We start from the raw sequence: 26,990 nt of genomic DNA, 5'->3' as shown, positions 1-26,990 counted from the left end.
AAGTATTCTGAAAACTTTTCGAGTGGATAAGGAAGACCAGCCTCAATAGAGACCACTTAGACTTGTGCCACCCGCTTTGGATTCCTACTATAAATAAGTTAGTCATTCATATTTTAAAGCATTGCGTCATGTGAAGTATTTGTAATTAGTAGACAACGCCAGTGGAATACGATTGCTATAAAAAAATTGATTGAAGTATAAGCATCTAGGTCATTTGAAGAAGCCAAAATTGTAATATTGATCAAGGCGATTCCCCGACATACTGGAACCGGTTGTAATAAGCTAGACATTAAGCAAAATATGCTGCGGCAGTAATCTATTTATATACGCTGAGGGACAGCTGCATCGATGCAATTACCTAAAAGCCATTTAAGAAAATAAAAGAACAAAAGTCTGTCTAGCACTGAATGAGGATTTCAATCGATGTGGAGGTTATTAAGCTAATGATTTGACGAATTCTAAATGTTTTTCGTTGAACATTTGGTAAATACAAGAATTTATACTAATGGAAATCTTTTTTTTGAGAAAGGCAGCAAACCCCTTATGCAACAAAAAAAATTAAATGGTTGGTCCGCGTGCTAATGATGTGTCTCTTTCCCCAAATTGTGTTTAAGTGAAGGAAAACGAAGAGAACGTTTCAATTTCGAGAGATTACAACAAAGTCTGCAAAATGTTTTGTTTGTATTGCATACAATTTGAACTATCTGGCCCTTGACGATCCTAGAACATACTTTCCAACCATCATTGCTAACGTCCTTTGATTTGAGACATTGACAAGTAAATCAAATTGTAAAAACTTGGAAAGCTATAGAACTATATAGCAAGCGCTAATGTGATAAGCTTAGGCAGGCGCCATCGACAAGCTTCAATGTGTGTTAACTTCAATGTGTTATTTCTGTTATCCGCCGTACAGTGCGGAAGAGAGTTCCACTGTCCGTTCTGACCTGTCGTTGTCCACGGTAACCCGCTGAACTAATAAAAACGTCAAGAACCTCACCAGTCACGACTCATGTACTACGTCAGCGTCATAACACGAAAGTTGACCAAAGGCGTACTTGACTGCCGTGTTGCATACTTTAGTAGAGCGTACGAAAGCTTCACTATGAAAAAGACGTCAGTCTGTTTAGCACCCTCAGAACAGCTACTTGACGTCATCAGGGACCTGATTATGTGTTGCCAAGACGTTGGGCCATCTTTGTGCGGCGCATCTCCTAAAACTTAAAATTTTCCTACGCTTAACCGAACAGCAAACGATGCCTAATCAAGTGAAAGGCAAGGTTTTGCTGGATCTGCACCATTCCCATGTTACATGTGTGAAATTCAGAGATATTGATTCCGTTATTCTTTCAAGACCGTCTGCTGCGTGACTGAAATCCACCAAAACCGAAACATACTCTCATGAAATGGTATGGGGAAAGAAACCAGAAGGAAATCTGAAAAGCAAACTTACATGTCGAGAGTTCAAGATTGCACTGGGCTGCATTTCCATATTCGGCTGATAAAACTATGACGTACTTGGTTGCTCCATAAAAAAAAAATCTGATTAATAAACCATAAATCAAAAAGAAACCTTAAGAGACCATCGTCATTCTGCGGGGATGAATATTGTTCTTAAAACTGAGGCGCTTGTTTATGGAGTTCGGGCTATCGGACGAATATACGGACTTAAGTCTCCCTAGCAACTTTAGTGAAACGCTACACTCAGCTGAGTCGATTAAAAGGGCATCGTTGTATAGTAGTCATCCTTCTAGGGTGTCCGTGTTTCTCATGTTTTGTCATATTTTTTCCCTTCACTGATTTACGTCGACAGGGGATCGAGGTCGTATAAATAATCGTCGACAGTATAACAGCGCTACGTGAAAAGCGGCGCGTCTTCATCGATTACGACCGAATTGTTTAAGGGAAAAATGACGACGACGTTGATTCACGCGACAGAGTTCTATTTCGGAGCGGAAGCCACACATTTTTAGGTTTTTAATCATAACGAAATTCTATTGAGTTTTATATGTCTGAAAAATCAGAGGGGTCAAACTGCGGGCGAAACAATGAATATGGATAAAGTTTCCTCGTTGTTGGTGATTGCATTAGAAGAGAAAGACTATGAAACAAATATTATTGGTATGGCACATGAACAATAGAGCCATCAAACCTAAGTGTGATTCCGGTATGATTAGAGCTGTAGGTATCATAATAATGTTTAAAACCTTTATAGCAGCCCTAGAAAAATAAGGTGTATCACATTTGTACCAACATTATATCGTCGCATATAGTAATCGGCTAGCTTATTAACTAAATCAAATTTTCTTTTTTTTTTTTCATTTCTAGTAGATTGGTATCAAGTACGCACAACACTCTGTAGTCTTCTCCAGAGTCGATTGAGTAACGAGAAAAAATATCTGCCTTGTATTTATTTCATCTAATTTTTCCTGGTTTCCTTTTCACTCTATCAATCGCTTGCTTCGGAGAAAACATGCGATAGCGTAATAAAGACCTAGACAGAAAGCTGACATTGTAGCTCGGATGGCTGAGCTATTGCGGGTTACCTGGCGCATGCTAGTTTCTTGCAGATTAATCCAAATAAGCGAATTCATAGTGCATTCTTCAACCTTGACGGTAAATTTTAAGCAGAGCCACTGCATGATCTAGCAGCTTAGCATGTCGTTAAACTAAGCAAGGAACAAGTCTGCCACCTGAAGGTATCGATTAGTAAGTTTCGTCATCTCCCATCAACTAAGGGCAAAGAGATTATGAAACGAAACATTTAGGTAGTATGCATTATTTCTTAGTTCTTTTGATTAGCAATTCACAAAGTTCACAGGGTTTCCGATAGCTGTAAGTAGGATTCTTCAAATGTAAATTATGAGCAGCGTCTTGGGCAGGGCAAGGGTCACGGAATGTGAACCATTACATCAGTCGGCCTTTGCACTTTTTCATTCTTGCCCAAATTTCAAATTTTGTTTAAATGACGGTAATTGGATGATAATTGCGAAAATCAAGCTTATTTTTCCATTAGGCTTATATTTATTAAAAAACCGTAAAAAACCAAAACAGAAAGTTTGTTCGCCTACAGTATATTGTTTCCGTTTTATTTTAAAAACGGCTTGTTTGGTGGGAAAATAAATTACTTAATCAGTATCAGTGTTCAATTCTGATTATGCCGTGTGATTTTTGTTCAATTTCAAGATATGTTATTTTTGGCCGATTTTGACAAAAGTGGGAAGGCTATAGCCTTCTCACTTTTTCATTTTTGGTTAAATTTTAGATTTCGCGTAAAATACATTATTTAGATCCAGAATTAAACGAGAATCACGAATACGAGGTCTGTTTTCTCTTTGGATTGATAGTTTTTGAGAAAAACGTAAAAAACCGTCGGTTAGCTGAAATTAATTGTTCATATATTACGTTTATTTCAAAAACGAGTACTTGACAGGAAAACGAACCACTTTTTCTGAATCAGCGTTAAATTTGAGTTATATTGTGGGGTTTTCATCGAATTTCAAAAGGTGTCGATTTTTTCAGATTTTGACAAAAGTGAGAAGGCTATAGCCTTCCCACTTTTCCATTTTGGTCAAATTTCAAATTTGGCTCATACCACATGAATTAGATGCAGAATTGAATGCCAATCACGAATATCTAGTTTATTTTTCAATTGGCCTTGTAGTTTGTGGATTAAAAATAAAAAACAGGACTTATTTTTTGTCGACCGAGCGACAAAATAAGCCGGACTTTGCCCATTTTTTCAGTTTATTTTGAAAACAGCTGGCTTAGCGAGAAAACCACTAACATAATCGAACTCAATGTTTAATTTTGACTATGCCATGTGGCTTTTTATCGAATTCCAAGAGATGTCCATATTGGCCGATTTTGACGAAAATGAGAAGGCTATAGCCTTCCCACTTTTCCCATTTTTTCAGTTTATTTTAAAAACAGCTGGTCTAGCGAGAAAACCACTAACAAAATCGAACTCCTCGTTTCATTTTGACTATGCCATATGGTTTTTATCGAATTCCAAAAGAATTCGTTTTTGGACGATTTTGACAAAAGTGAGAAGGCTATAGCCTTCTCACTTTTTCATTTTTGGCCAAATTTCAAATTTGGCTGAAAATACATGATTTCGATTCAGAACTGAATGCTGATCACAGAAATCCAGTTTATTTTTCGATTGGCCTTATGGTTTTTAAATTTCGCATAAAAAACGAAAAAACAAGAAAAGTCGGGCTTATTTTATAGTCGGGCTTATTTTATAGCCGGGCTTAAAATTGTTTTCTGCAAAAATGAAAATCACTGGAAATTAGTTGAAAATAACAAAATGCGCTTAAAGTTGAACGCAGATAACGGGAAAGTTGTTCTTTTCTTCATTAAGTCCACCGTTTTCGAAATATACCAGAAAAACTAATGCGCCAGTACGCAACAGCGCTAGCGGGATTTTCCATTACAGAGCGTTGCGTACTGGCGCGCTAGTATTCTTCGTTTATTTAAAAAACTATGAGTCCCATCCCAACTTGATTTCCGCGATTTTCCTTCAATTCTGAACCGTGTATTTTCATTTTTATCTTAAAGATTTATGAAAAATACAAAATTAATGGAAAAGTTGGGCTCATTTTGTCGGGCTTATTTTGTCGAGCTTAATTTTCAGTTATTGCTAAATTTCAAATTTGGCGGAAAATACATAATTTCGATTGAAAACTGAGTGAACAGCGTTAAAATTAAGTTTATTTTTCTAGATCTCTTATATTTTTTCAGATAAAGGTAAAAAACCATAAAAAAGCGTGTCAGTTAGGCTGTAGTAAATAATCTAGTATTTGTAAATGGAGTGTACGATGTAATACAATATTTTTAGTGACATTGAATACTAGGTATGACGCCTTAGGTTTATATATTTTCTACTCGAAACAAGCAGTTAATAAATAAACAATTCTTAATATCTTATCTTGCACTGACAGAATGCCAATCAACGCCCTTAGCGATTATGCTGTAGCCAATCAGTGAATCAGTTAACTGGATTAACGCTTTACTGTACAATTAACTACGATCATTGTACTAACTCCTGAACTGCTAAAAACATCATAGACGAAGAAAACAGAACGGCTGGAAGTTAAGCCGCCGTATAACTTATCGCCGTAAATCACTTGAGCTGGTCAACTGTAGAATTATCTGGTAAATATCTTTTTAATACCGAATTCCTTTGGTGATAAATTTCACACTTAAGGCCTTTCTCTCTGCCATATCCCCTAGAGCAGATCCAACGGGATCAATAACGAAAAGACTTCGAGGATCGAAGGTTTCGCAAGAATGGCTGCAAACCGGCTTCCAAAGCTCTTGAGTTTACGTACAACAAATCTAGTTAGAAATGTAATCTTAAGAAGAAATGTTGTCACCACCAAAACTGGTGCAGTACTTGAAGCTCCCCAGAAAAAAGGAATATTTGGTTTTGCTGGAGCTGTGTTTGCCGTTACCACAGGGATAACTATTGGTTCACTTATCAGTAAGGATGTTGCTAGTTTTCTTGAAGAAAATGACCTATTTGTACCATCTGATGATGATGATGATTAACTGTGCAATTTTCAAATGCCCTTAGCTATTTAACGAAAGCACTGGCAAATTTAGTATTAACTCACAAATTTGTTTAGTAAACAATTCACATTTTATCAGTTACACAATTTTCGCAATATTATTGTAATTAAAAGCAAAACCTATACACTTTCAAAGCCAAAGCACGCTATTATGCTTACAAAATCAAACAGGGAGTTTCCAGGTTGACCAGCCGTGGAAGCACTTAGTGAAGCGTTTAGTCTCTTTGAATTTCAGGGTTAGAAACAACTGTCGTGGTCGTTGAGGTTGTTGGACTCGTAAATGTTGCATATATACCTAGAGTAAAAATGTTCAGTAAATTTTCCTTGAATACAATGAATCTCCATTCCTTACTTGTACTGCTTTGTAGGTAAGTTTAACCTCTACCTCTGAACTTCTTGAACCAAGCCAGAGGAACACTTGATCACCATTATCTAGCAGCATATTATCTTCGTCTGCAAGATCGTCCTGTTGATGCACATCAATGTAACCCAGAAACTAGTAAAATATTTAGGTGACGTACGAACCTGACAAAAGTCTGAGCACTTTTCCGAGACGGCAAAGTACCCTCGTTCGTTGGAACATCGGAAAAGTCTGGCATAGTCCAGAAAATCGGCTTGAGTGTCATAGGGCTTACGCTCTCCCAAGCCGACCCAGAAGAAATTGTCAGGTTCTTCCCCTTCATTTAGCACCTGTAAACTAAATCTTTCCTGTGGGGAAGAGAAAGATATACAAATTACTTGAAACTAACTTTGGCAAACAACTGAGATAGTTCAACTAGCTAGCATGCGTTTAATTCAATAAATATTTGAACGAGTTAACCACGGTGACTCATTTAATCCCATGCAGTCGGAAATCATTGTTTTGTGAGGCGCTGATGACCTAAAAAGTTCTAAAAGCTAACGACAAGCCACGCGTAAAGGTTCAAACTGGTTGGAAGTATTTTGTCTTTACACTCGTTTGGGATTGAATGGTGAGTTGACCCTGGCTGGCTGATCGAGGCTTCGTCAAAGTACCAAGTGTAAGTCGCCCCGAAACGATCGTGTCTCCTGCATTTTTCTAAAGCTCTTTCAAATTAATCACATGGCTCTTTCTCTTAACTCAATACACAAGACGACCTAAATAAGTCAACTTGACGAATTTCGGGAAAACTGGCTATAAACGGTAAAATTAAATAATTAAATGTTCTTCTTACCCCATCATACATCTCCCGTGCAATCTCCTCCGTGATCCGAGCTTCTTCTGGATCAGCTTTACTTCCAACCCAAACATAGACAATTCCACTGCGATCCTCCTTATCAAAAGGCACTTTCAATATGTAGCTGGAGGAAAAATTTCCAATGTGAAGATTATGGAAAATCTATTTGAAACTCATGAGTGAATTACCAGAAGCACGAGTTTAGCAGAGATGAATCCGCTTGAATTTGTATGCATCTTGTGCATAGTGTCGAACCAGAACTACGAATTTGGAAAAATTCTGTAGGAGCTGTCCAGTCTTCTCCTTTGACTGGTTTTCGTTTTCCTCGATGAATAACAAATTTGCGATGAAAATGTGATAAAAATTTCAAATTCTCTTGCTGTTGTCTCGTTCGCACCACCTTTTTTTTCAAAAAAATCATTAGTTAGAAGTCTGTCTGATACTTCATTAGATAAGTACCTCAAGCTTGCTGCCGAAAAGAGATTCGAATTTTTTCTGCAAGCTGAACGTAAAAGTAAGCCACCCCATGTCCGAGGCATCTCTTCCCTGCCAAAAATAGACGACGCATTGAAAATCATCCTGAGGGTCGTCGTCTTCATTCTTTGCATCGGGCTCGACTTCGGTAGCTGGAATCCAGTAACGGCATAGGAAGACGTAGCAATCACCACTGTAAAAATGACCCATATCTTCCTCGGGCAATCGAACGAATTTTTTATTTTCCAAAACAAACGCTTCCATTGCCTAAAGGGTGTCAAATAGATAATCCCTCCAAGATGTTAGCTACTTGAACACTTATGGAATGCGGTGTAAGTACCTCAAGGTCTTCATTCCAATCATCAGAAAGTTGCTGGGCTTCAACTGCAGACATGGGAGGTTGTCTTGGAGTGAACAAGGCGGAAATATCAACCTATTATTTTTAAACCAGCAAATCGTTAAATTTCATAGAAAACTTACTTCAAGGATACGTAAATTTAAACACATAATGTCTGCTTAGTATAAATGGAATTTAGTTGAAGATAAAGTTAAAAAAATAGTCTAGGTCCTACCGAGATTTGAACTCGGATTGCCAGATTCAGAGTCTGAAGTGATAACCATTACACCATAGGACCACATAGAATTACGCCAATCTAAAAGAATAAAACTGGGTTTACCTTGGTTTGTTGTTCAGATGCCCATTTTCCTAAGTCAGCACCAGTTTTGCGAACAGAATCCGCTGTTCTTGTAAAGTCAACGGCAATAACATCGTTCCAGCCAGAAAATTTTGTCTTAAAAATCATGGGTTCAGTGCCTGTGTAAAAAAAAATAGAAAAAAAAGGAAAGTCATTGTAACAGTCACAGAACACTTTTCACTTACATTAATGTTATAATAGAAATTTTTTGAATTTTCATTCATTTAACTTTCCCACAGCATTATTTGGATAATCAAATGGATAGTGCCATTTTTTTTTAAAGATAAGTCTGAAAATGTATGGTTACTGAACAATCGAGGCAAGTAACGTTAAAACCGGAAATGGTCTGTGGTATGGATGCTATCAGAAAACCACTTTCTGAGAAAACTAATCATATATGCTTGTTGCAAAGAAGATAAAGAGACAACCAAAAGATGTGAAAACTTAATAAAATAAAACAAAGAATAAAAAAAATCTTTGGTAATTCACTTCTAGATAGGAGAGTCAGATCAATACTATGTAAGACACTGAAAAATTACCTTCAGAAATTTTGGTCACGACAGCAAACGTGGGGCGTGTGATCAGGGCGGTTAGTTCATGAGCCAGCTTCAGGGCTGCAGCGCGAACAAGGCGGGTTGATTGTTTACCAATCCATATGAAAACTTCACCAAGACAATCAATCAAATAGACACCATTCGCTTCGAGCAACTTGTGCTCTAGTTTTCCTTTAGTAGTTAGCTCCACCTGTACAGATGTTAGAAGCCGTTAAGAATATGATCAATATCCAATATCAGCTGAATGTTATATTGCCTGAGGTAATTCCAAATATCCCATTCCGAGGCCGACGCGGTACAGTTTGGCGGCAAATGGAACAAACTCTTGTGCTACATGTTCGCGAATGATGGACGGTCGATAGGTTTCGTCAGATTCAGATGACAATACTTCCCACCAACCATCCGTCTCTTTGCCTTGAGCGCAGACAATTATATCGGCTGTGCCTTTACGTTCCTCTTTGTTTATCTTTTCAGCTAGTAGACGCGTCTTAGATCTGGTAAGGATTTTTTGAAATACGTTTTGTTAGCTCTTTTCAATTGTAAATGCATTAATAAACCTGAGAGTGTTCTTGGATTTGATTCCTGTCCAGATAAACATTTTTTTCCCAGCATCAAGAAGAAAGACATGTCGTGGATCAAGTTCGTCAGCATGAACTGCTACAGGTTCGAGATGAATTGATGGACCGGATGCGTGTATTCGGTACAGCCGAGCAGGTAATTCGATCTCATCAACTGTGTAGAAGCCCGAGGCAGTACGGCAACCTTCTAAATAAACAAGTTCACCGTCGATCATGGCAATGAATTCTGGCGATTCATCCCCTTGTTCTTCTCGTATTGTTCGACATTGTGCGCCAAGAAAGTTCCGCAGGTTGACGGCATGAATGGCTGCGCACGCTTTTTTATCCAACTGAAAAACAAAATTAGATTTGCACAAATTGAATTCAGCCTATTACAATATGACCAACAACTGCTCCAAGAGAAAACTAGATGCTATTTGCAGAAAAATGCGTCACGGCTTCAATTGTAATCTATTATTGAAAAAGCACAATTGCTGAATAACTAAGGGCGTTCAGAATGCCTGTTTTCTTTTTATTCGCGGGGTCTTGGTGGACGTTTTAAATAATACCCAAATTTTGATAAGTTGCCAACGACACTTAGAGAATCAGAAGGGGAAGAACACGGAACCAGAAACAAACAAACGATCCAACCAAAATAGCCTGACAAACAAACAAGAGATCCGCTGGCATCTTTCCAGTTGCCCATCCAAGGAAGAGCAATAAATAGCAATGCGGAAATCTGTGACAGGAAAATTGATTGGGTGGTACGGACAAGTAATCATCCTTCATTGTTGTCATTTTCGCAAAAACAAAACTTTAATAATAATAATTTTAAAATAATAATATTAAAACTTTTCCCTTGCAATCTGAAATACGTTTTCTAAAATTATTGGCCACCCCCAAATGTAGACATATACACTAATCACTGTCCGTGGAAAAAAAAAAGACATCGCAGCCAAGTCGAAATTGCAAGCTAAACGAAATTTCGCCATCACACCCTCTCAAAAAAAAAAAAAAAAAAAAAATAAAAAAAAAAATTTAAACTCTGACCCTAACCACGTAAAACAACCAGGAGAAAAAAAAAAAAGATAAAAACAGTAAGATATTTACCGTGGCCTTTTCTCCGATCCAAAAGGAAATTTTCCAACTGAGTGATCCGCTCTCGTCGACAAACGTTTTAAGTACAATGTAACAATCAGCTTCGTAGAATTTTCCGTGGACGGATTCGTCAACTTGACAAGGAAGAAAGTTCTCAATTTCCCAAATAGTCAATCCAGGAATCTGACCGACGTCTTCCTCAAAGAATTCAGAGTAATCGAGCGTCGGTTTCTCCAAGGACTCTACCCATTTTCTTGGCCTGTATCCATGGTAAACAATATTAGCTCCATTCGCAAATGTGAACGACCAATCCAAGTTACTTGAGAGATTCAGCTTTCAATTCGTCAATTGACTTATGATTTTTGTCCTTGGCGACGTCTTTTAGACCCTAAAGAAAAAATTATGAAGTCCTGGAATTATACAGGAGTGCAATAGCTTCACTTTACTTTTAGAATTTTAGCTTGATCTTGATCCGCTTCTTCTTGCTGATGTCTTCCTCGTCGACCTCTTTTGCGAACGTTGTCTTTGTCTGAAATTATAAATTCATGACATATCCAATTTCGAAAAGAAATTTCAATTCTGATTTACCAAGGGACGTATTACTTCCGGCGTCCAATGAAGATTGTTTAGAAAGCGTGCCTGATTCTTGCGGTGTAGGCAACGCTACTGTTCCTGCAGCACTTGCCAGTCTCAGTTGATGTTGTAAAGAAAAATCGATGTTATAGTATGCGTTAGCCAAAGCGTTAGGATTGGGTTTAGGTGGAGCTTTGAAATCAGGATTGCCTCTGGTTTCGATTAATTCTAATTTAGGAAGATACTGGATTCCTTTGGGTAAATGCCGTAGCCGATTGTTAATAAGGATGAGCTTTTTCAGTGAGACACACTTGAGAAACGTATCGGGGATAGTTTCCAACTTGTTGTCTGAAGCAGAAAACACTTCAAGTACTGGTAAGCGACCTAATTCGGCAGGTAGACCTTCGCTTTCCAAATTGTTCGAATCAACGTACAGTCGACGAAGACACGATAATAAACAAATAGACTCAGGCAACGATCGCAACTGGTTTCGGCTTAAATTCACTGTTTCAAGTTTGGACCATAAATCTTAAAGAAATGAAAATAATTATATTCACAGGATATCGATATAGTTCTGAATCACAATGTCGTATAATTACCAATGGCTGAATGAAGTTCTGTCATGACATTATTGCTCATGTTGAGCCTTCTCAATGTTGGAAGCACAAAAAGCCCATCAGGTATTCTAGAGAGACCATTCTGTGAAAGGTCCACTTCATTGACATCAAGTAAGGCTTCCAGGGAAGATGGGATGTTTAAAACACTCCTTTGAGTATCCCGAACCTGCAGGCTTCTCAAGGCTGTTAATGAAGGCAGTTGCCTCATTTGATAGTTTCCCATTGGGTTTCCATTGAGAATCAATGTCTGTAAGTTAACTAATCTTCTGGTTTGAGGAGGTAGAGTTTCAAGGCGGTTATGGCTCAAATCCAAGAACAGCAAATCCGTTAATTGAACAAATAGTTGGCTGGGTATTGCTTCGATACTGCAATAAAAGAAATTAGCATTAACTGAATAGCAGACTTTCATAAAAAGTTCAATATATCATACTTGTTGTGGCTGAGGTTGAGGACAAGTAGAGATTTTGCTCTTTCTAGTCCATCAGGGACTTGTCTCAGGTTGTTGTGACTGAGATCAAGAGTGGTGAGCTCTTCAACTCGGAAAATATCTTGGGGTAAGCTTGAGCTCCTCAAGCTGTTGTAACGTAGGTTAAGGGAGCGTAAACACGGGAGAGTAGTCACTTCACCATACACTTTGTCAAGTTTGTTTCTCTTCAAGCTCAAATGTTCCTACATTCAACAATGTTTGTAGTTGCAACAGGTTTATTATTCTAAAATGCCAAAGAATGTACCAATTTTTGAAGCTTTCCCAGCTCTTCTGGAGCCTCTGTTAAGCCTGTCTGATCAAGTTTCAGCCACCGCAGGCCGACCATTTCGCTAATACTCTCAGGAAAATTCCCATTCTGTTGACAGAAGAAGAAAACAAATGTTACACTTTAGCCCACATTTGATTGAAAGTACATGTAGGGGAAGCAAGAAAATTATTTCAAAAGATGTCCACATGTGTTAAATTTGTTAAAAAAATAAGAGATCTGCTTTTCTTTCATAGACTCACCATGAAATCATAATTACTACAGTCGATCCCGCGCACAAATGGTAAAACCGAGGCCGCCATGACATTACACTGGGCTGGACTTTGAAAAATCGTCTGCTCTGCTGTTATTTCCAAAATCAAACCCGAAAAACCTCTTCACACCCAAACGTACCGTAAAAATTTAGCTAAAGAATAACGTGACTGAGACCGTTCTGATATTTTTAAATTTTTTATCTGATAAAAGTAACACAAGTGATATTTTTTATTCGAACTGAAGCCAGCAATAATCATAAACAATAATTTGGCACCAAAAAAACCGAAGATAGCTGGCAGCCATTGTTATTGTATTTGATATCCGATTTTGTCATATTTTTTATAACTCGATTTCTAGATCACGAAATCGATTTTTAAACCCCATTCGACTTCAACAACGCATGCTCATCATGAACGAGAAAGAACGTTATCCAGGATAACTTGTGGGTGGCGTACCAAAAAGAATTTCGCTGCAGTCTTTCGGGTGTATCACGTGCACGAAGTCGTCAACAACAAAGCTCGTTCGCTGCCGAGTAGACGTACGGTCTCGGCATTGCTCAACCATTTTGAAGTTTATTACGTGGTATTCCAGTCCACTGTGAAAGATATTGGTGAGTTAATAAATCAGCTTTTCTTTACTACATTAAGAATTCGTATTCCAATTTCTCTTTCACGAAAAAGTTCTTTGTTGTGCAACATAAGCTGTCCAGGCTAAGGCAACGGCGCATGCGCTAATGTAGATGTGTAGGGTACTGAACGCGGTTTTCTTGTCCCGTTTTTTTAGGAAAGAAATCTCACATGTTTAAATTAAACATTTCCATACTACATCCTTCTTAAGCCAAATGGAGCCGCTATTCATAAATCTACGAATTTGTGGGATAGTTGATGCACAATACGCCACGTTTTTATTCGATTTCAAGCGATTCAATTCAGGTCACGTTCTAAGTCGAATCATTTTACATCTTTTTTTTTTTTAAGGGAGACTAACGCAATCTTATACACAGTGTACAACATATGCGTAAACTAGTAAGGAAAAATATGTAGCTGTTTATTATTTAGATATCTGACCACTTGATCTGTCTTTGCTTAATAAAAGCAGCGTGTGTAATATAGTACTACGCTGACCCGTGGTTTCAACACACAGTTTCGGCCATCTGAGTAGTCTTTGGTGGCGACAGTTAGTTGTATTATACTCAGAATGGCAATACCGTAACCGTAAATGACGAAACTTTTTTGGCCGTAGCCATAGGGTGAATGTTCTCTGGTGACATTGTCCTGTACAGATTAACACTTCATTCATTTTTGTATGTAAACAACATGATAAACAGATAGATTTTGAACCATGGAGATAAGCTGGCAGACACTGAAATCACAGCAACTTCGAAAGGAATTTGAATTTACTGTTATTACCTCTTTTCGGGATCAAAGTTCGCTTTGTTGTTGCTTAAGGCTGTGTGCGTTCTGTGTCTGCAGGAAACTGTTTTCACGCTGCATCGCGGATGTCTATCCGCAATGCGGGCGTGCTACTTTTGCGCACACGCTATCAGCGCTTTTCATATTTGCACAACTCTGAAAAACAAAAAAATATAAATGTAAAGGAGTGGGGGGGAGCTGAATTTTTTTATATAAATATTCACAAGAAAACTGCTTGGTCGTGAAAAGCGTGATATTGTCTAGTCCCTTGACCTAAATCCGTAAACTGCACTGCATTAAATCCAATGTCGCATGCATGCATCACTGTATCCATGCTGTGCGGAGTCGGCTGTGATGCAATCATACTTTATAGATTATCTCAAAAATGAAATTTAACACTTTATTTGAACCATGTGAATGATTGACGACCATATTATCGTATGTGATAATGTTTGCTCCGTACGACTTACCTCTGTAACAAACCGAGGTCGTTGCAATCTGTCTGATCCCCCAAATGATTAATTTCATCCCAAAGGTTATTTCAATTCCAATCTGTGGTCAGACAATGGGACTACGCCCTTGGTGCCTTTCTTGTCGATAGAGACAATATGTAATCAGCCTATTGTGCAGTCGATGAATTAAATGATTATTGAAATTCTTTCAAATAGGCCACCAATGCACCGACGCATGGCCAAACTTGAGTCGCCTTTACCACCGCCAGCAACTTGTCGTCAAAGTAGCTTGGGGATAAGCCGTACTAAAGCCTTTTGGGTCCCTAACAAGACGCGGGAGTCTTTAGTCTCGATGAGAAAACAACCCGATCACTGGCGGACACAGCTCAGGAGCCGGTCAGATCGTCGGCAGCCGTCGCCCGAGTCGTCACGACGTATTTTCGGGCCGGACAACGAAACGTGTCAAAGGATTCTAGGAACGGCCAAATAATTAGAATCGCGGGAGTTGTGCAATATTTGTCTTTTTCACTTACCACTTTTACCTCGCTGTTTTTCGCGCGTCTTCTTTAAACGCATCAATTATTTCTTCCCCCCGAATTTTACGTGTGTGCTTTACTAATGCACTGTGTGTCGAACAACCCTACGTCCAATCGCACTGCAATCAAAAACAATGGAAGACAACCATAAAGATGTTTTGGCTAGAAGTCAGTCATGGGCCGTCATCCGACATGTCGAGAGGCTGACCAGCGAGCGGAAAGGAAGCGTTGCTGCTAATGAAGAAGAGGAAGACTCGGTCGCCGTACCTATTCAAGATGCGCAAAGCTACAAGACGGACACAACATCGGAAGCGGCCGCCGTCCGGCGACTCATGGAGACACTGACGGAACAACAGCCATCGACAGCTGCTCGCCATTCTGCCGCTAGTCTGAAAGTCCACTTTCGGTGCTCCCTCGACGACATCAGCAACGATAACGACGACGACGACAACTTGAGTTTGAACGACGGCGCCGTTGATTGCTCTTACCGCAGCCAATCAGGTAATTTCTACATATTCGAGTTATACGATCGTGTAATCTATCTTCTTTTTCTTCGCTTCTTCCTTTTTTTTGCTTCGTTATCACACGCCACCTTCGTGATCGCAGTGCTGTGCGATATGCACTCACGCAACACGCTAATTATTAATAGAATTCCTGCTGAACAAGCCAAGAAACAAAATTTGTGCGACGCTTTTAGTTGCTTCTCTTTACGAAATGCAGAATTTTGCTGGCGAAGCTCTCGTTATTTACTTTTTTGAAAATTTTAAACTTTCCCGCTTGATACACCTGACCCTCAACATTGGCAACAATGTGTAACTAATCAGAATAGTTTTGCAAGTTGACGGATTCGTTCTTTGGGCACGCCAAGTTTATTTATAACAGAAGGTAGCCCATAGTATTGCGTTTCTTGGCCCCGAATTTCTTGTTTTTGCCAAAGTGAACGAAAAACATCACGTGCTTCTTTGTTTTTATTATTTTTCGGGGAATGTTTGCGAGAACAATCTTCAAAATCGGATCATTTTATTGATCTTTTGACGTTTCGGCGGTGAAAAGCTCAACAGTAAGCCGATTCCGATGTAGAGCGCAGTACTGTAGAGTCACAGTTAAGCCTTGGAAATAACTGATTTGAATGGCGGGGCGTTAAGTATGTGAATTCGAAATTCTTGGCTCGTACGCGATCACGTATTGTTGCCAACACTTTGACATTGACGATTGGCAAACAGCGTGATGTTTTTTAACGAAACCCCAATTTGAAACGATAAAGATAGTCATCTGCATTGTTTTGTTCCTTTGCCAATAACGCAGAAGCGACATCTTGGAGCGTCAGCGAAAGCGACCTGACCGGCCAGGGTGCGGAGGAAGAAGAGGATGACGTCAACTTGGCACCGGACGGAGGTTCGTTGGACTATTATTGAAATGATGCTGCTGTGTTGAACATTCCAATTTCTTTCTAAGGTTGGGGTTGGGTCATCGTAGCAGCCAGCTTCGTCATCCACTTGATTGCTGATGGAATTACTTTCTCCTTTGGAGTCATCTATGCAGAACTCCTTGATTACTTCCAAGAATCTAAAGGCTACACTGCAGTCATCGGCAGCTTGTTTATGGCCACTCCGCTACTCTCCGGACCGCTGGCCTCTTCACTGACTGACCGTTTCGGTTGCCGGGCGGTTACAATCGCCGGATCTATCGTTGCAGCCATCGGATTATTTCTCACTTCACTATCAAGTAAGGTTAAGCCAGTTGTTTTCGGAGACGGGAGAGCACGATAGGCGATGAATGTAAAACCTTGTCTGGATTACTCGCACAACAGATTCGGTGGAAGCGCTGTTCTTTACGTTCTTAATCGCCGGATTGGGTCTTTCGCTGTGTTACGTTGCCGCCATCGCCGTGGTGGCTTTTTATTTCGATAAGCGCCTATCACTAGCCACCGGATTGGCCGTTTGCGGGAGTGGTATTGGTACCTTCATCTTTGCTCCAGTGACGCAGTACCTCATTAAAGAGTACGGGTGGAGAGGCGCCATGCTGATTTTATCCGGACTCTTCCTCAACATTGTCATCTGTGGCGCACTAATGAGAGAAGTGGAAGGGCCTGGTAATCTGCGCGGAAATGCCAAGGGTAAAATGAGTCGATCAACTTCCGAACAGGCATCCACCGGATTTCGCTCACGCAACTGCAGCGAGAGCGACACAGAGCATCAGAGGTTATCAAGCGATTCACCTGCAGTTTTAATGGAAATCAAAGCCGCTGCGGATTCAACTTACTTGGAATTCGAACGCGACGAGGACACTCGACTCTGTAATTCTCTCATTAATTTGCCGACATTCTTACGCCATGGTGACAAAATCCCGCACGAAGTCCTAATGACCATTACCAATAATCCCCGTCTCTACGGAATCGTGTTAGCCAACTATCCCACCCTATTCGATGGTTACGTAGTCGAAAACGAAAACAAAGAAGCGGAGCAATCGATAGCCATCCCCGAGGCTTCGCCCAAAAAATGCAAGGATCCAATTGATTCCAAGGACACGGCCGCTGCCTTATTGACCAACAAAGAAGTAATACATCCTCACGGTCACCATTGGCATGCGGCTTACCTCAACGGATTGAAAATTAAGAAGCGGTCATTAACTTACCGCGGAGCTATGCTCAATCTGCCACGCTACAGGCTTCGGGCCTCTTCTTGTCCTGATATTTATCGCAATTCTATAACAACTATCGCAAGGGAAAAGGAAGGCGTAAGTTGCATACCGATACCTTTTTTCTTCCAAATTTTTGAGTTGTCATTGATTTAAAATAGGCCTGTTGGGATTATCTGGAGGAATTGCGCGAGGTCTTCATGTTCGATTTCTCTTACTTGTCCAATCCAAGTTTCGTCATGTTCGCCATTTCCAACGGCCTTCTCTACTGTTGGTATGCTGACATTGTAGTTACATTAACATCTTACTTCTTGAACCCGTAGTCGGTTTTCTTGATAAAACCGTGATCGGTAGCAACCACGCAATTTGGGATTCAAGTCGCGTGCAATAGTTGCTCCAACAGTGAGAAATGACACGAAAACGGCTGACTTGATCGTTCTCTTTCTTTTTTTTTTTTGGTCGTTTGTTTCCTAGCTACCATGTTCCTTACATTTATTTGACGGATTGGGCGAAAACTCAAGGTCAACCCAAGGACGAGGATTTAATAGACGAATTTTTGAATAACGTTCCGTCCGGGGGAAGGCAATCCGAAGAGCCTTCCTTCCTTTTGTCGATTGTTGGCATTCTCAACACGCTAGGAGTGGTACGTACGATATTCCATTGTAAGTGATGTCCGGCACAAATTGAAGACGACCTTCTTTTCCAGATTATCATGGGCTACCTTGGAGATCGATCTTGGGCCAACCCAACTTGGATCTACTCTGCTAGTATGCTGCTTTGTGGATTGTCAACAGCTGTCGTCCCTCTTCTACCGGGATCTCCCTGGTTAGAAACAGCAGCGGGCCTTTTTGGCTTGAGCATTGCGGCCAATTATTCGCTAGTCTCGGCCATTCTAGTCGAATTGATCTCGCTCGAACGCTTCGTCAACGCTTACGGACTGCTGCTCCTTTTCCAAGGCGTCGCCAATTTGATTGGACCGCCTTTGGCCGGCTGGATCAGCGATTTAACCGGTATAGTACAGTTCGGATGCAAGCTAAAATTATTTTTGAAAATAACTTCTTCAAATTGAATTGCAGGCTCTTACGATTTGTCGTTTTACATTGCTGGTATCTTTATCATTCTCTCTGGAGCTATCCTAGTTCTTCTTCCGGCCTTCCAGCACATCAAATCGCGCATGTCTGTCAACATTCGTGCTGACAGTCTCGAAACCGGAATGCTGGCTAAAGTAGAGAACCAGCAGGGGAGGTCGACGTTTATCAGAACTAAGGAATCTGTCAAACTAGGCCCATCTGACAAGACGATCTCCAGCACGCCCATTTAGACAAAAAAAAAATCCGCAGACCTGAAAAGCGCAAAGACACACTTCTCGTTCTCTTCTATCTTGTTACCCGTTTGGCCGCTCTCTCTCGTTTCTTAGCGTGAGCAGTAGCACGTGATTCAACTTAGTGATGGATTTTTTTACGATTCCTTCCGAGCACTTTCTAGAACATTGTTGTTTGTTAGCTCGTAAGTGCTCCCCAAGGGAGTTCATTCTTAAAAAATTCCTCATGTTTGGCCTTCGCACTTCTCCTTATTCGAGTATAACGAGTTTGCCTACAAATTCTTTTTAAACGAATTCTCCGATTTATACAGTATGAATATTGACAGTTCAAAAACATTTATACTTCATCTCCATGATTCCATCTTATCCCCATCCTTTACTCATTCGAATCCCGTTTGCTATAATTTGCATTTAACGCCCTTTTCGACAAATTTTTCATCGAACTTGGAAAAATAGTACACAGTTACAACTAAATTTTGAAACATTCCTGAATAATATGAAAACATTTCTGGATAATAGGATCGCACTCACGCCAATAGCACAGGCGCGCAAAAACATTTATGGGAAACGTCGCGATAACGGCAGCAGAAGGCGATAAAAACGAGTTTGTGCAGCCCACATTAAGAGCACTTGTTCTTTACGGTTTCAAAAAAATATTTAGTCTATCGCTTATGGTCTTGGGCTTTAAGACTTCCCCAGAATTAAAAAAATAAAAAGAAATAAAAATAACGTAGAATACGTACAAAACTGAAAACCCTACTGTTATGCACTAACCATTTTACGCAGAGGGTAGGATTCCGAAGCATCATGATGGGAAGCGTCACCTACTTCGACGTCCTCGGTGTCCGTGCCGACCAACAGCGAATGAGTCGACGGTTTGACACGCAGAATCCTACCGAAAAATGATAATGAATTTATGGTACTGCGTTATCCAAATGGAAAGAATATAATTTACCTGTTTATGGCAGAAAAGGATCCCAAACTTTTTGATGTAACTTCTCCATGAAGTGAAAGATCGTCATCACTGGTGGATATATTTCTTGTATCTCTTGCTTTAACGTAGGAAAACGTCTCCAACTTCTCTTTGGCTGGCTTTCGATAACACTTCAGCAGTAGTGATGAGCACACTACGCTAACAGAAGACAACGCCATGGCAGCCGAGCCCATCCAGGGCTGCAGGTGGATCCCCAATGGAGAAAAGACTCCCGCGGCAATGGGAATTCCAATTAAATTGTAAATGGAAGCAAGAAGAAAATTGAGACGAATGCGTTTGACTGTCCGGTAAGAAAGATCCAAGCAAGCCACGACGTCCAGCAAGTCATTACGAATGAGCACTACATCTGCCGCCTCAACCGCAACGTCAGTTCCTGAAGCGATTGCAATGCCTACATCCGCCTTTCAAGTAAAATAAGTGCATCCAGTAATCGATTTTATTTTATATTGACAGTCAAAGTACCTGAGCCAAAGCAGGCGAATCATTAACGCCATCGCCCACCATTGCAACTTTCTCGCCTTTCGCTTGCAGCAGACGGATCTTGGCAACTTTGTGCGAAGGTAAAACTTCGGCATAAACCGTACTGATGCCCACCTATCAAAGAAAATGTAAGATATAATACATTTAAAAAATCAGGCCACTATTATTTTCATGTAAAACCTAAATTACCTGACGTGCAATAGCCTTGGCTGTTTTCTTGTTATCGCCGGTGAGCAAAGCCACGTTGAGACCCATCTTTTTTAGTGTGTAGATGGTAAGATGGGCTTCTGGTTTTACTGTATCGGCGACAGCAATTGCACAGACTAGTACACCACCAATGGCACATAGTACCACCGTCTGGCCCATACGTTCGAGTTCACGCATTTTGGATTCTACCTCAGCAGGCACGTCAAGACCATTGCGCCGTATCCACTCACGGTTACCGATTAGAACACTAGTTATATAGAATTATGCCAGTTCATAACCTATCACAAGGAACATTTGTGAAGTGAGGAGATAATTACTCAAAAAAGGAATTCTTGTTGCTTTCGGAACGACTCAGAGCCACCAAAGTCGGTTTAAGCATGGACGTATCAATGACGACCTGAGAAGATGGTGAGCTGGGATCACGTTTACTCAACGATCCTTTCAAACGTTCCTGAGCTAAGGGTGACTGCAACAATGATTTCTCCATCTCATCAAGATTTGACACTTGGCAACGAAGACCACAACCAGGAACAGTCTATATAAAGAGAGCGCTAATACAATTGCTGCAAGAACTTATGTTAAAACTACTTACATTAAAATCCGTGCATTTTGCGACTAAATCTGTCTTGAGGGCTTCTTTAACAAATTTCGTTATAGCTGAAGCTATCGGGTGTTCACTATTGCTTTCGGCAATTCCGATTATGGCCATCATTTTCGGTAAATAGAAGATGGCGTTATCCACTAGCTGAATAATGGTTGTTACCATAGGAAATCCTCGGGTGATAGTCCCTGTTTTGTCAAAGACAACGGTCTTGACTTTATGCGCATTTTCCAGAGGTTCAGCACCCTACATTTTTCAGAGTTTATTCAAAGTTTTATAAAAATTGAAATAAAGTATGAAAAAAAAATCACTGAAATTTTACCTTGATTAATATTCCGTTGGTCGCACCTACTCCTGTTCCTACCATGACCGCTGTTGGTGTAGCTAGACCTAAGGAGCAAGGGCAGGCGATTGACAGGACGGTCAAGGCGCACCGAAAAGCGAACTGAAACGTCAATTCTGCCTAGTAGAATTGCAAAAGTACATTATTCAGTGTTTTATTTAAAGCCGCAGCATAAATTACCTGACTGTAAGCTTCTCTCTCCATATCAGAAACAGGAAGGAGGTCAACGTTGACGAACCCAACAATAATCCAAGCGACTAAAGTCATCACGGACACGGTGACAACCAATGGAACGAAATAGCTCGCCACTTTGTCTGCAAGCTGTTGTATGGGTGCTTTACTGGTTTGCGCGTCTTCCACAAGTCGGACGATTTGAGCTAACGTTGCATCTTGCCCGACGTGGGTTGCCACCATGAAAAGCCGTCCATGCTGGTTAACTGAGCCTCCGATGACCATAGAATCCTTCCCTTTCAGAACGGGCATTGACTCGCCTGTGATTAAGGATTCGTCACACGTTGATGAGCCGCTAATAACCTTAAAAAAAAGATGTCACAAACGTAGCTTTTGAGTATAATGATTATGTTTAGCATCATGTTGGTCTATGCAAATCACATACTTTTCCGTCCACAGGGACTTTGGCTCCTGGTAACAGTTTGAGAATATCTCCTCTCTGGACAAGTTCTACAGGGATGTTCCGTTCGCTCACAACTTCTTCGTCAACTCCAAGTACAACCAATGTTGCTTCAGTTGCTTGAAGGCTCAACAATCGAGCAAGGGCTTCGGACGTTTTACCCTACGAAAGAAGTATAGCAATATTTCACAGCTCCAAAAATTACAAAATTTTAAGTTCATACCTTGGCTACACTTTCCATCCAACGCCCAAGGCTGACGAAGATGAGTAGCATAGGAGGCGTATCGAAAAACGTCATCGGGCTCGTTGACTGTAGAGTCGCCATTGAAGCTACTAAGACGGCGACGCTATACACATATGAAATGGTGGTGGCCAGCATAACCAAAACATCCATATTGGTTGTTCCATGTCGAATTGCTATGAACACCAAAACCAAGTTACTAAATACAACTGTAATTTAATTGCACCATATGCAGAAATTACCTTTGTATGCGGCAACATAGAAATGTCTGCCACCAATGAATTGTACGGGCGTAGCAAGAATAAACAGCAGCAAATTCTCTAAAGAAAGGCCAGGAACAATGCAGCACATATTTGTATGATGGTGTTCGTCCTCTTCCATTTGAATCATGTAGTAAGTCATAACAATCATGGACGGAAGGCCGAAAATGAGTGAGACCAAAAAAGAATTCCTCCAGCGTCGGATTTCATCTCGATGATCTAAATGGGACATGGACCTCTCCATTCCTTGATTAACCAGTGAGGCTTCAAACCCCAGATTCTGTTTGTAAGTTAAATAGTTAAGTTAACGAATTCGATTTTCAATAAAAAGAAACTAGCATTTACAATTATTTGATCGATGATTTGCCGCGGTCCAATTCGATCGGGATCGAACGTGAACATTCCTTTTTGGGTTGATAATGCAACTCTCGCTTGGAATATACCGTCCATTTTGGCAACATGCATTTCGATATTGTAAACACAGGACGAGCAGGTCATTCCCCCAATATGCAGTTCTACTTGTGCTTTCCCATTTTCTTGAATAACATTGTTGTTTTTTGCCCTATCGGTTGCGTCCAGTAGGCTACTTGGAAAACCCAATGCTGTAATCCAATCGCAGATGGCTTGTGGAGAAACTAGGGATTTGTCATAAAAAACTTCTGCCTTGCCAGCCATCAAAGCTACAAGAATTTTGGAAACACCTAAAATATAAACAAGTTGTGAAACAAATTACACGTAGATAAAAAAAACAGTCATTTCACAAGTTTTCACTTACCATTCATTTTAACAGCATGCTTTTCAATTGCTGCAACACATGATGCACAGGTCATTCCATTGATTTTAATATAGCACTTTTGGTTTTGGGCAATGACTACACTATTCTCAGCATTCTTAATTATTTGCACTTCATCAGAGATTGTGTTTGTAGAATTCTGTTGGGAGTCTGAAAACAAAAAGTTCTGACGAATAGCTCTTAAAAACTGCATTAAATGAGAAATTTACCAAGAGAAATATCAGTTGTTTTTACTTTGGATGCAAATCCCATGGCTTCAATAAACTCCGAAATCTGAGTTGGATTGACTAATTCTCTGTCATATTGTACAATTCCTTCTTTTTTCCCCAGATCAACTTGAATATTAGTAACTCCTAGTTTTGCACCGATAGTCTTTTCTATATTTCGTACACAGTTTTGGCATCTCATCCCTTGGATGTCAATCACACAAGAAGATATTTTGGTGGCCTCCATGGTTAAACTGCAAACAGAAATGACAATAGGTTTATGAGTATGCATGTGAATACTCCCACTTTGAAAGCTATTAAAAATTAAGAATTTCTCCAGAAAATAGCCCAATATCTCTGGAGAAATGACCTTTCAAAAAATGAAACCCACCCCACTGTTTAATGTCCTGTTCAGGGTCATGACCCTTCAATAGGCAATTAAATAATGAAAACATTAAATGTGACAGTAGGGAATTGTTGCTATGTGAAATATGTAAATAAAATATCCACCTGAACTCGCAATTATTAATTTTTATTAATATTTTTCCCCCAAATTCAAGCGTCACACGTTGCACTATCAACACTTTCCCGAAGAAATTCAACAAACGACATATTGGTATGTCTGATAAAACAGGAAAAAGAAAGTCAACTAGTCTAACACTGGATTACCTGTTGCACTATAGACTGCAGAAACTTTCTAAAGACAATCCAAAAAATCAAAGATAATGAATAATCATGACAAAGATTTTCTTATCAGGCTACGTGACGAACTGATCAACCGTTTACGTCCGTCCATCACAGCAGACTAAAAAACAAAACAAAACCAGCCGCCAATCGCGAAGTCCTCCCTATGGCCTGCCCACGTCTACACATCCCCAAGCTTTTCCATCTATTATTGGAATTCCAACAGAGAATGTGAAGGCCGTGCGCGGAAATGAGAAAAGAAGGATATATGAGCCAAGCAAACAATACGACACTATGCGAACGCATTCGTTTAAAAAATGACGAAATATCTTCATACCAGCATAGCAACCAACAAAGCAAAAAAAAAAAATAAAATAAATGAAACAAAACAAAAAATTGCTGGAAAAAAATACTCTCTGTTATTTTAGCACATCAATAAATCTAACACTCCATGTCAGATTTTTTAAAGGGATTTAAAGAGAAAGGGATATCTATGACGTCATACATGTGCTCGGGTCGCTCGTGAATCGTTACTGTTGTCTGCACAACGTATAACGATGGCCTCCTCGATAGTTAATACAGCCAGTGTGCTGTAACTTAGAAGTTAACAAGTTCGGACTTTCTTTGGCGATGGGCCGGTCGTGAGGTGGATGAACACCAGCGCCACCATGGATTGAGTTTGAACTTCATGGTAATACTGCTGTCTTGGCGTCATCGCCAAGGCGAACTGTTTCTCATGTATTTTCTATTTTAAGCTGTATACGCTTTTAAAAATTAAACTACATGAAGAACTTAAAGCGTAAAACGAAAATTTACGTAAAATTGATAAAATTTTTACTTTTATTCATAGCAGTCACACCATGGCGCTCGGGTCAGCCAAGCTCTTCAAGTCCTGCCGAAAACAGAAAATAGATTTGGCTTTCTTTGAAGTGCAGCGGATCATGCAGACGAGTCTCATCGCTGAAGACGGATTCATAGAAAATAAGCTATGCGGAAATCCTGTGAAAAATGACGTTTATACTTGTTTTGTTGATAGTGCCATTGGCTTTTCTCCTATTCCTTTTCTTTCTAAAAAAAGTGAGCTGCTTCTCTTTTAACATGATGAAATACGAAAATTATAATGTTTTCACTGCAATAGATTCTTCTCCGAAATAAAACCATCCTAAAAAATCGGTTGAACGGTAAAACCGTAGTTGGTATTTTCCATCCATACTGCAATGCCGGTGGTGGTGGAGAGCGCGTCTTATGGTGCGCAATTCGAGCCATTCAGTCCCAATATCCTGACATTCATGTTGTGGTGTACACTGGAGACAGTGTCCCAGCAGAGGATTTGCTCTGTAATGCCTTCCACAAATTTAACATTAGGATCCAAAACAACAATATTGAGTTTGTCAAACTTTACAAACGGAGTTGGGTGGAAGCTCAGAGATATCCTTGCTTTACCCTACTTGGCCAAAGTCTGGGGTCATTGATTCTTGGTACTGAAGCCCTTCTGAAACTTGTCCCAGGTACAACATAAAAACATAAATACTATCCTTTCTCATTTCATTAGCTTTCTCTTACATTTTGTATTTTTTACTTAGATGTATTTATTGACACAATGGGATATTCATTCACATTTCCTCTATTCCGAATACTGGGTGGATGCACTGTAGCCTGCTATGTACATTATCCAACAATCAGTACCGATATGTTGGGACAAGTCACAAGGCGTGCAGCAGCTTTCAACAACAACTCCTTCATTTCTCGAAATCCCATCCTAAGTCAAGCAAAAATCATTTATTATAAGTTATTTGCATACATGTATGGTATTTCTGGAAGATATGCTCAGACCATTATGGTGAACTCAAGCTGGACTGAAGATCATATCAATCAGATTTGGAATGTTCCTCTTAAAACACACAAGGTGTACCCTCCCTGTGATGTTAAAGAATTCTTAGAAATACCAGTTGACTCTGATCCCCAATGTCTACGAATCATAGCTGTGGCTCAGTTTCGACCGGAGAAAGACCATCCGCTGATGATCCGTTCCTTCTACAAGCTAATGGATATTCTAACAGATGAAGAAAAATCAAGAGTGAAGTTAGTTCTGGTAGGCTCTTGCAGAAATGAGGAAGACCTGCGGAGGGTAGAAGATTACAAGAGGCTAAGTAAACATTTCAATATAGAAAACCATACAGAATTCTATATCAATGTACAGTTTAATGAACTAAAACGCCTTATGGGAGAATCAACCATTGGACTTCATACAATGTGGAATGAACATTTTGGAATAAGTAAGAATAGTCTACCTATAGTATTCTTTTTTTATCTTAGTTTTGTTTTGCTTTTATTCATATTTTTCAAAATGCTTGCTTGCATTTGAATTTCCATAGGCATTGTAGAATGTATGGCATCCGGACTTATAATGGTTGCACACAAGTCTGGGGGTCCTATGATGGACATAATCATTCATAGTAAAGGATCTCAGCCGATTGGATTTTTAGGTTCAGATGAAATTGAGTATGCTGACGTCATGCGTCAGATCATCCGAATGAAGCCCAAACAAAGGGAACTTATTAGGGAAGCTGCAAGGTACCTGTAGAAAACTTAAGTTAAACTACTATTTATTAGTTATTTGCTTTATTGTATGTTTTTGCAGGGAGTCTGTTGCTAGATTTTCTGATGAGTCGTTTGAGAGAGAATTTTTGAGAGTATTTATTCCTCTCATACGATAAAACAAAGAAACATAATTGTTGGATAATAAACAAAAAATGAAACGAAAATATGGCGTCTTTTCGTTTTTATTTCTGCGGTCCCTAGTTTTTTTTTTAGTTTCAGCACGATGTTTCGCGCGTTTCCTCAGCAG

The 26,990-nt window shown here is 39.8% G+C and overlaps 4 protein-coding genes and 1 non-coding gene across 6 annotated transcripts; 2 read left to right on the top strand and 3 right to left on the bottom strand.

Annotated features, from left to right (window-relative positions):
* Positions 1-5,656: 5,656 nt before the first annotated feature.
* LOC130686910 (protein flightless-1-like) lies at positions 5,657-12,406 on the bottom strand. The gene is made up of 19 exons (XM_059496310.1): positions 12,332-12,406; positions 12,069-12,179; positions 11,768-12,006; positions 11,320-11,702; positions 10,736-11,248; positions 10,594-10,676; positions 10,468-10,535; positions 10,160-10,406; positions 9,050-9,399; positions 8,749-8,986; positions 8,478-8,682; positions 7,921-8,057; positions 7,584-7,676; positions 7,229-7,510; positions 6,958-7,169; positions 6,767-6,893; positions 6,099-6,281; positions 5,926-6,039; positions 5,657-5,868 (listed from the first exon to the last, which is right to left on the bottom strand). The coding sequence occupies exons 1-19, from the start codon at positions 12,389-12,391 to the stop codon at positions 5,737-5,739; spliced, it is 3,777 nt and encodes a 1,258-aa protein (XP_059352293.1). The 5' UTR covers positions 12,392-12,406; the 3' UTR covers positions 5,657-5,736.
* Trnaq-cug (transfer RNA glutamine (anticodon CUG)) lies at positions 7,807-7,878 on the bottom strand. Its single transcript has one exon. It is a non-coding gene; the product is annotated as a tRNA-Gln (tRNA).
* A 356-nt stretch (positions 12,407-12,762) lies between the features above and the next one.
* LOC130702496 (uncharacterized) lies at positions 12,763-19,176 on the top strand. 2 transcript variants are annotated; one of them, XM_057524202.2, is made up of 10 exons: positions 12,763-12,954; positions 14,292-14,366; positions 14,425-15,245; positions 16,050-16,139; positions 16,200-16,469; positions 16,555-17,480; positions 17,543-17,655; positions 17,856-18,024; positions 18,088-18,391; positions 18,458-19,176. In XM_057524202.2, exons 3-10 carry the CDS (start codon positions 14,879-14,881, stop codon positions 18,700-18,702), a joined length of 2,484 nt encoding a protein of 827 aa, XP_057380185.1. In that variant the 5' UTR covers positions 12,763-12,954; positions 14,292-14,366; positions 14,425-14,878; the 3' UTR covers positions 18,703-19,176. The 2 variants fall into 2 exon arrangements, with proteins under 2 accessions (XP_057380185.1, XP_059352294.1); XM_059496311.1 differs by lacking the exon at positions 14,292-14,366.
* On the bottom strand, positions 18,881-24,281 carry LOC130699919 (copper-transporting ATPase 1-like). The gene is made up of 15 exons (XM_057521999.2): positions 24,128-24,281; positions 23,462-23,712; positions 23,235-23,402; positions 22,805-23,160; positions 22,442-22,739; positions 22,182-22,375; positions 21,944-22,120; positions 21,508-21,861; positions 21,307-21,447; positions 20,976-21,230; positions 20,701-20,918; positions 20,366-20,630; positions 20,159-20,290; positions 19,658-20,097; positions 18,881-19,594 (listed from the first exon to the last, which is right to left on the bottom strand). Exons 2-15 carry the CDS (start codon positions 23,703-23,705, stop codon positions 19,465-19,467), a joined length of 3,372 nt encoding a protein of 1,123 aa, XP_057377982.2. The 5' UTR covers positions 23,706-23,712; positions 24,128-24,281; the 3' UTR covers positions 18,881-19,464.
* Positions 24,282-25,073: 792 nt separating this feature from the next.
* LOC130701153 (GDP-Man:Man(3)GlcNAc(2)-PP-Dol alpha-1,2-mannosyltransferase-like) lies at positions 25,074-26,874 on the top strand. Its single transcript, XM_057523162.2, has 5 exons — positions 25,074-25,219; positions 25,281-25,650; positions 25,726-26,418; positions 26,518-26,716; positions 26,784-26,874. The coding sequence occupies exons 1-5, from the start codon at positions 25,151-25,153 to the stop codon at positions 26,857-26,859; spliced, it is 1,407 nt and encodes a 468-aa protein (XP_057379145.1). The 5' UTR covers positions 25,074-25,150; the 3' UTR covers positions 26,860-26,874.
* Positions 26,875-26,990: the final 116 nt, after the last annotated feature.

Source organism: Daphnia carinata, chromosome 7, assembly GCF_022539665.2.
Source record: "Daphnia carinata strain CSIRO-1 chromosome 7, CSIRO_AGI_Dcar_HiC_V3, whole genome shotgun sequence".
NCBI classification, from domain to species: Eukaryota; Metazoa; Arthropoda; class Branchiopoda; order Diplostraca; family Daphniidae; genus Daphnia; species Daphnia carinata.
This window is presented reverse-complemented; position numbering and strand designations above follow the sequence as displayed.

Excerpts from the sequence above, each read along its gene's own strand:
- LOC130686910 (XM_059496310.1), bottom strand. The coding sequence starts at position 12,391 with ATGGCGGCCTCGGTTTTACCATTTGTGCGCGGGATCGACTGTAGTAAT. Across the intron at positions 8,683-8,748 it reads GATATTTGGAATTACCTCAG|GTGGAGCTAACTACTAAAGG; the intron begins GCAATATAACAT and ends ACATCTGTACAG. Across the intron at positions 5,869-5,925 it reads TTACCTACAAAGCAGTACAA|GTATATATGCAACATTTACG; the intron begins GTAAGGAATGGA and ends TTTTTACTCTAG.
- LOC130702496 (XM_059496311.1), top strand. The coding sequence starts at position 14,879 with ATGGAAGACAACCATAAAGATGTTTTGGCTAGAAGTCAGTCATGGGCC. Across the intron at positions 16,470-16,554 it reads ATTTCTCACTTCACTATCAA|ATTCGGTGGAAGCGCTGTTC; the intron begins GTAAGGTTAAGC and ends CTCGCACAACAG. Across the intron at positions 18,392-18,457 it reads CTGGATCAGCGATTTAACCG|GCTCTTACGATTTGTCGTTT; the intron begins GTATAGTACAGT and ends ATTGAATTGCAG.
- LOC130699919 (XM_057521999.2), bottom strand. The coding sequence starts at position 23,705 with ATGGAGGCCACCAAAATATCTTCTTGTGTGATTGACATCCAAGGGATG. Across the intron at positions 21,231-21,306 it reads CCAACGGAATATTAATCAAG|GGTGCTGAACCTCTGGAAAA; the intron begins GTAAAATTTCAG and ends TGAAAAATGTAG. Across the intron at positions 20,919-20,975 it reads CAAAATGCACGGATTTTAAT|ACTGTTCCTGGTTGTGGTCT; the intron begins GTAAGTAGTTTT and ends CTCTTTATATAG.
- LOC130701153 (XM_057523162.2), top strand. The coding sequence starts at position 25,151 with ATGACGTTTATACTTGTTTTGTTGATAGTGCCATTGGCTTTTCTCCTA. Across the intron at positions 25,651-25,725 it reads CCTTCTGAAACTTGTCCCAG|ATGTATTTATTGACACAATG; the intron begins GTACAACATAAA and ends TTTTTTACTTAG. Across the intron at positions 26,717-26,783 it reads CTTATTAGGGAAGCTGCAAG|GGAGTCTGTTGCTAGATTTT; the intron begins GTACCTGTAGAA and ends ATGTTTTTGCAG.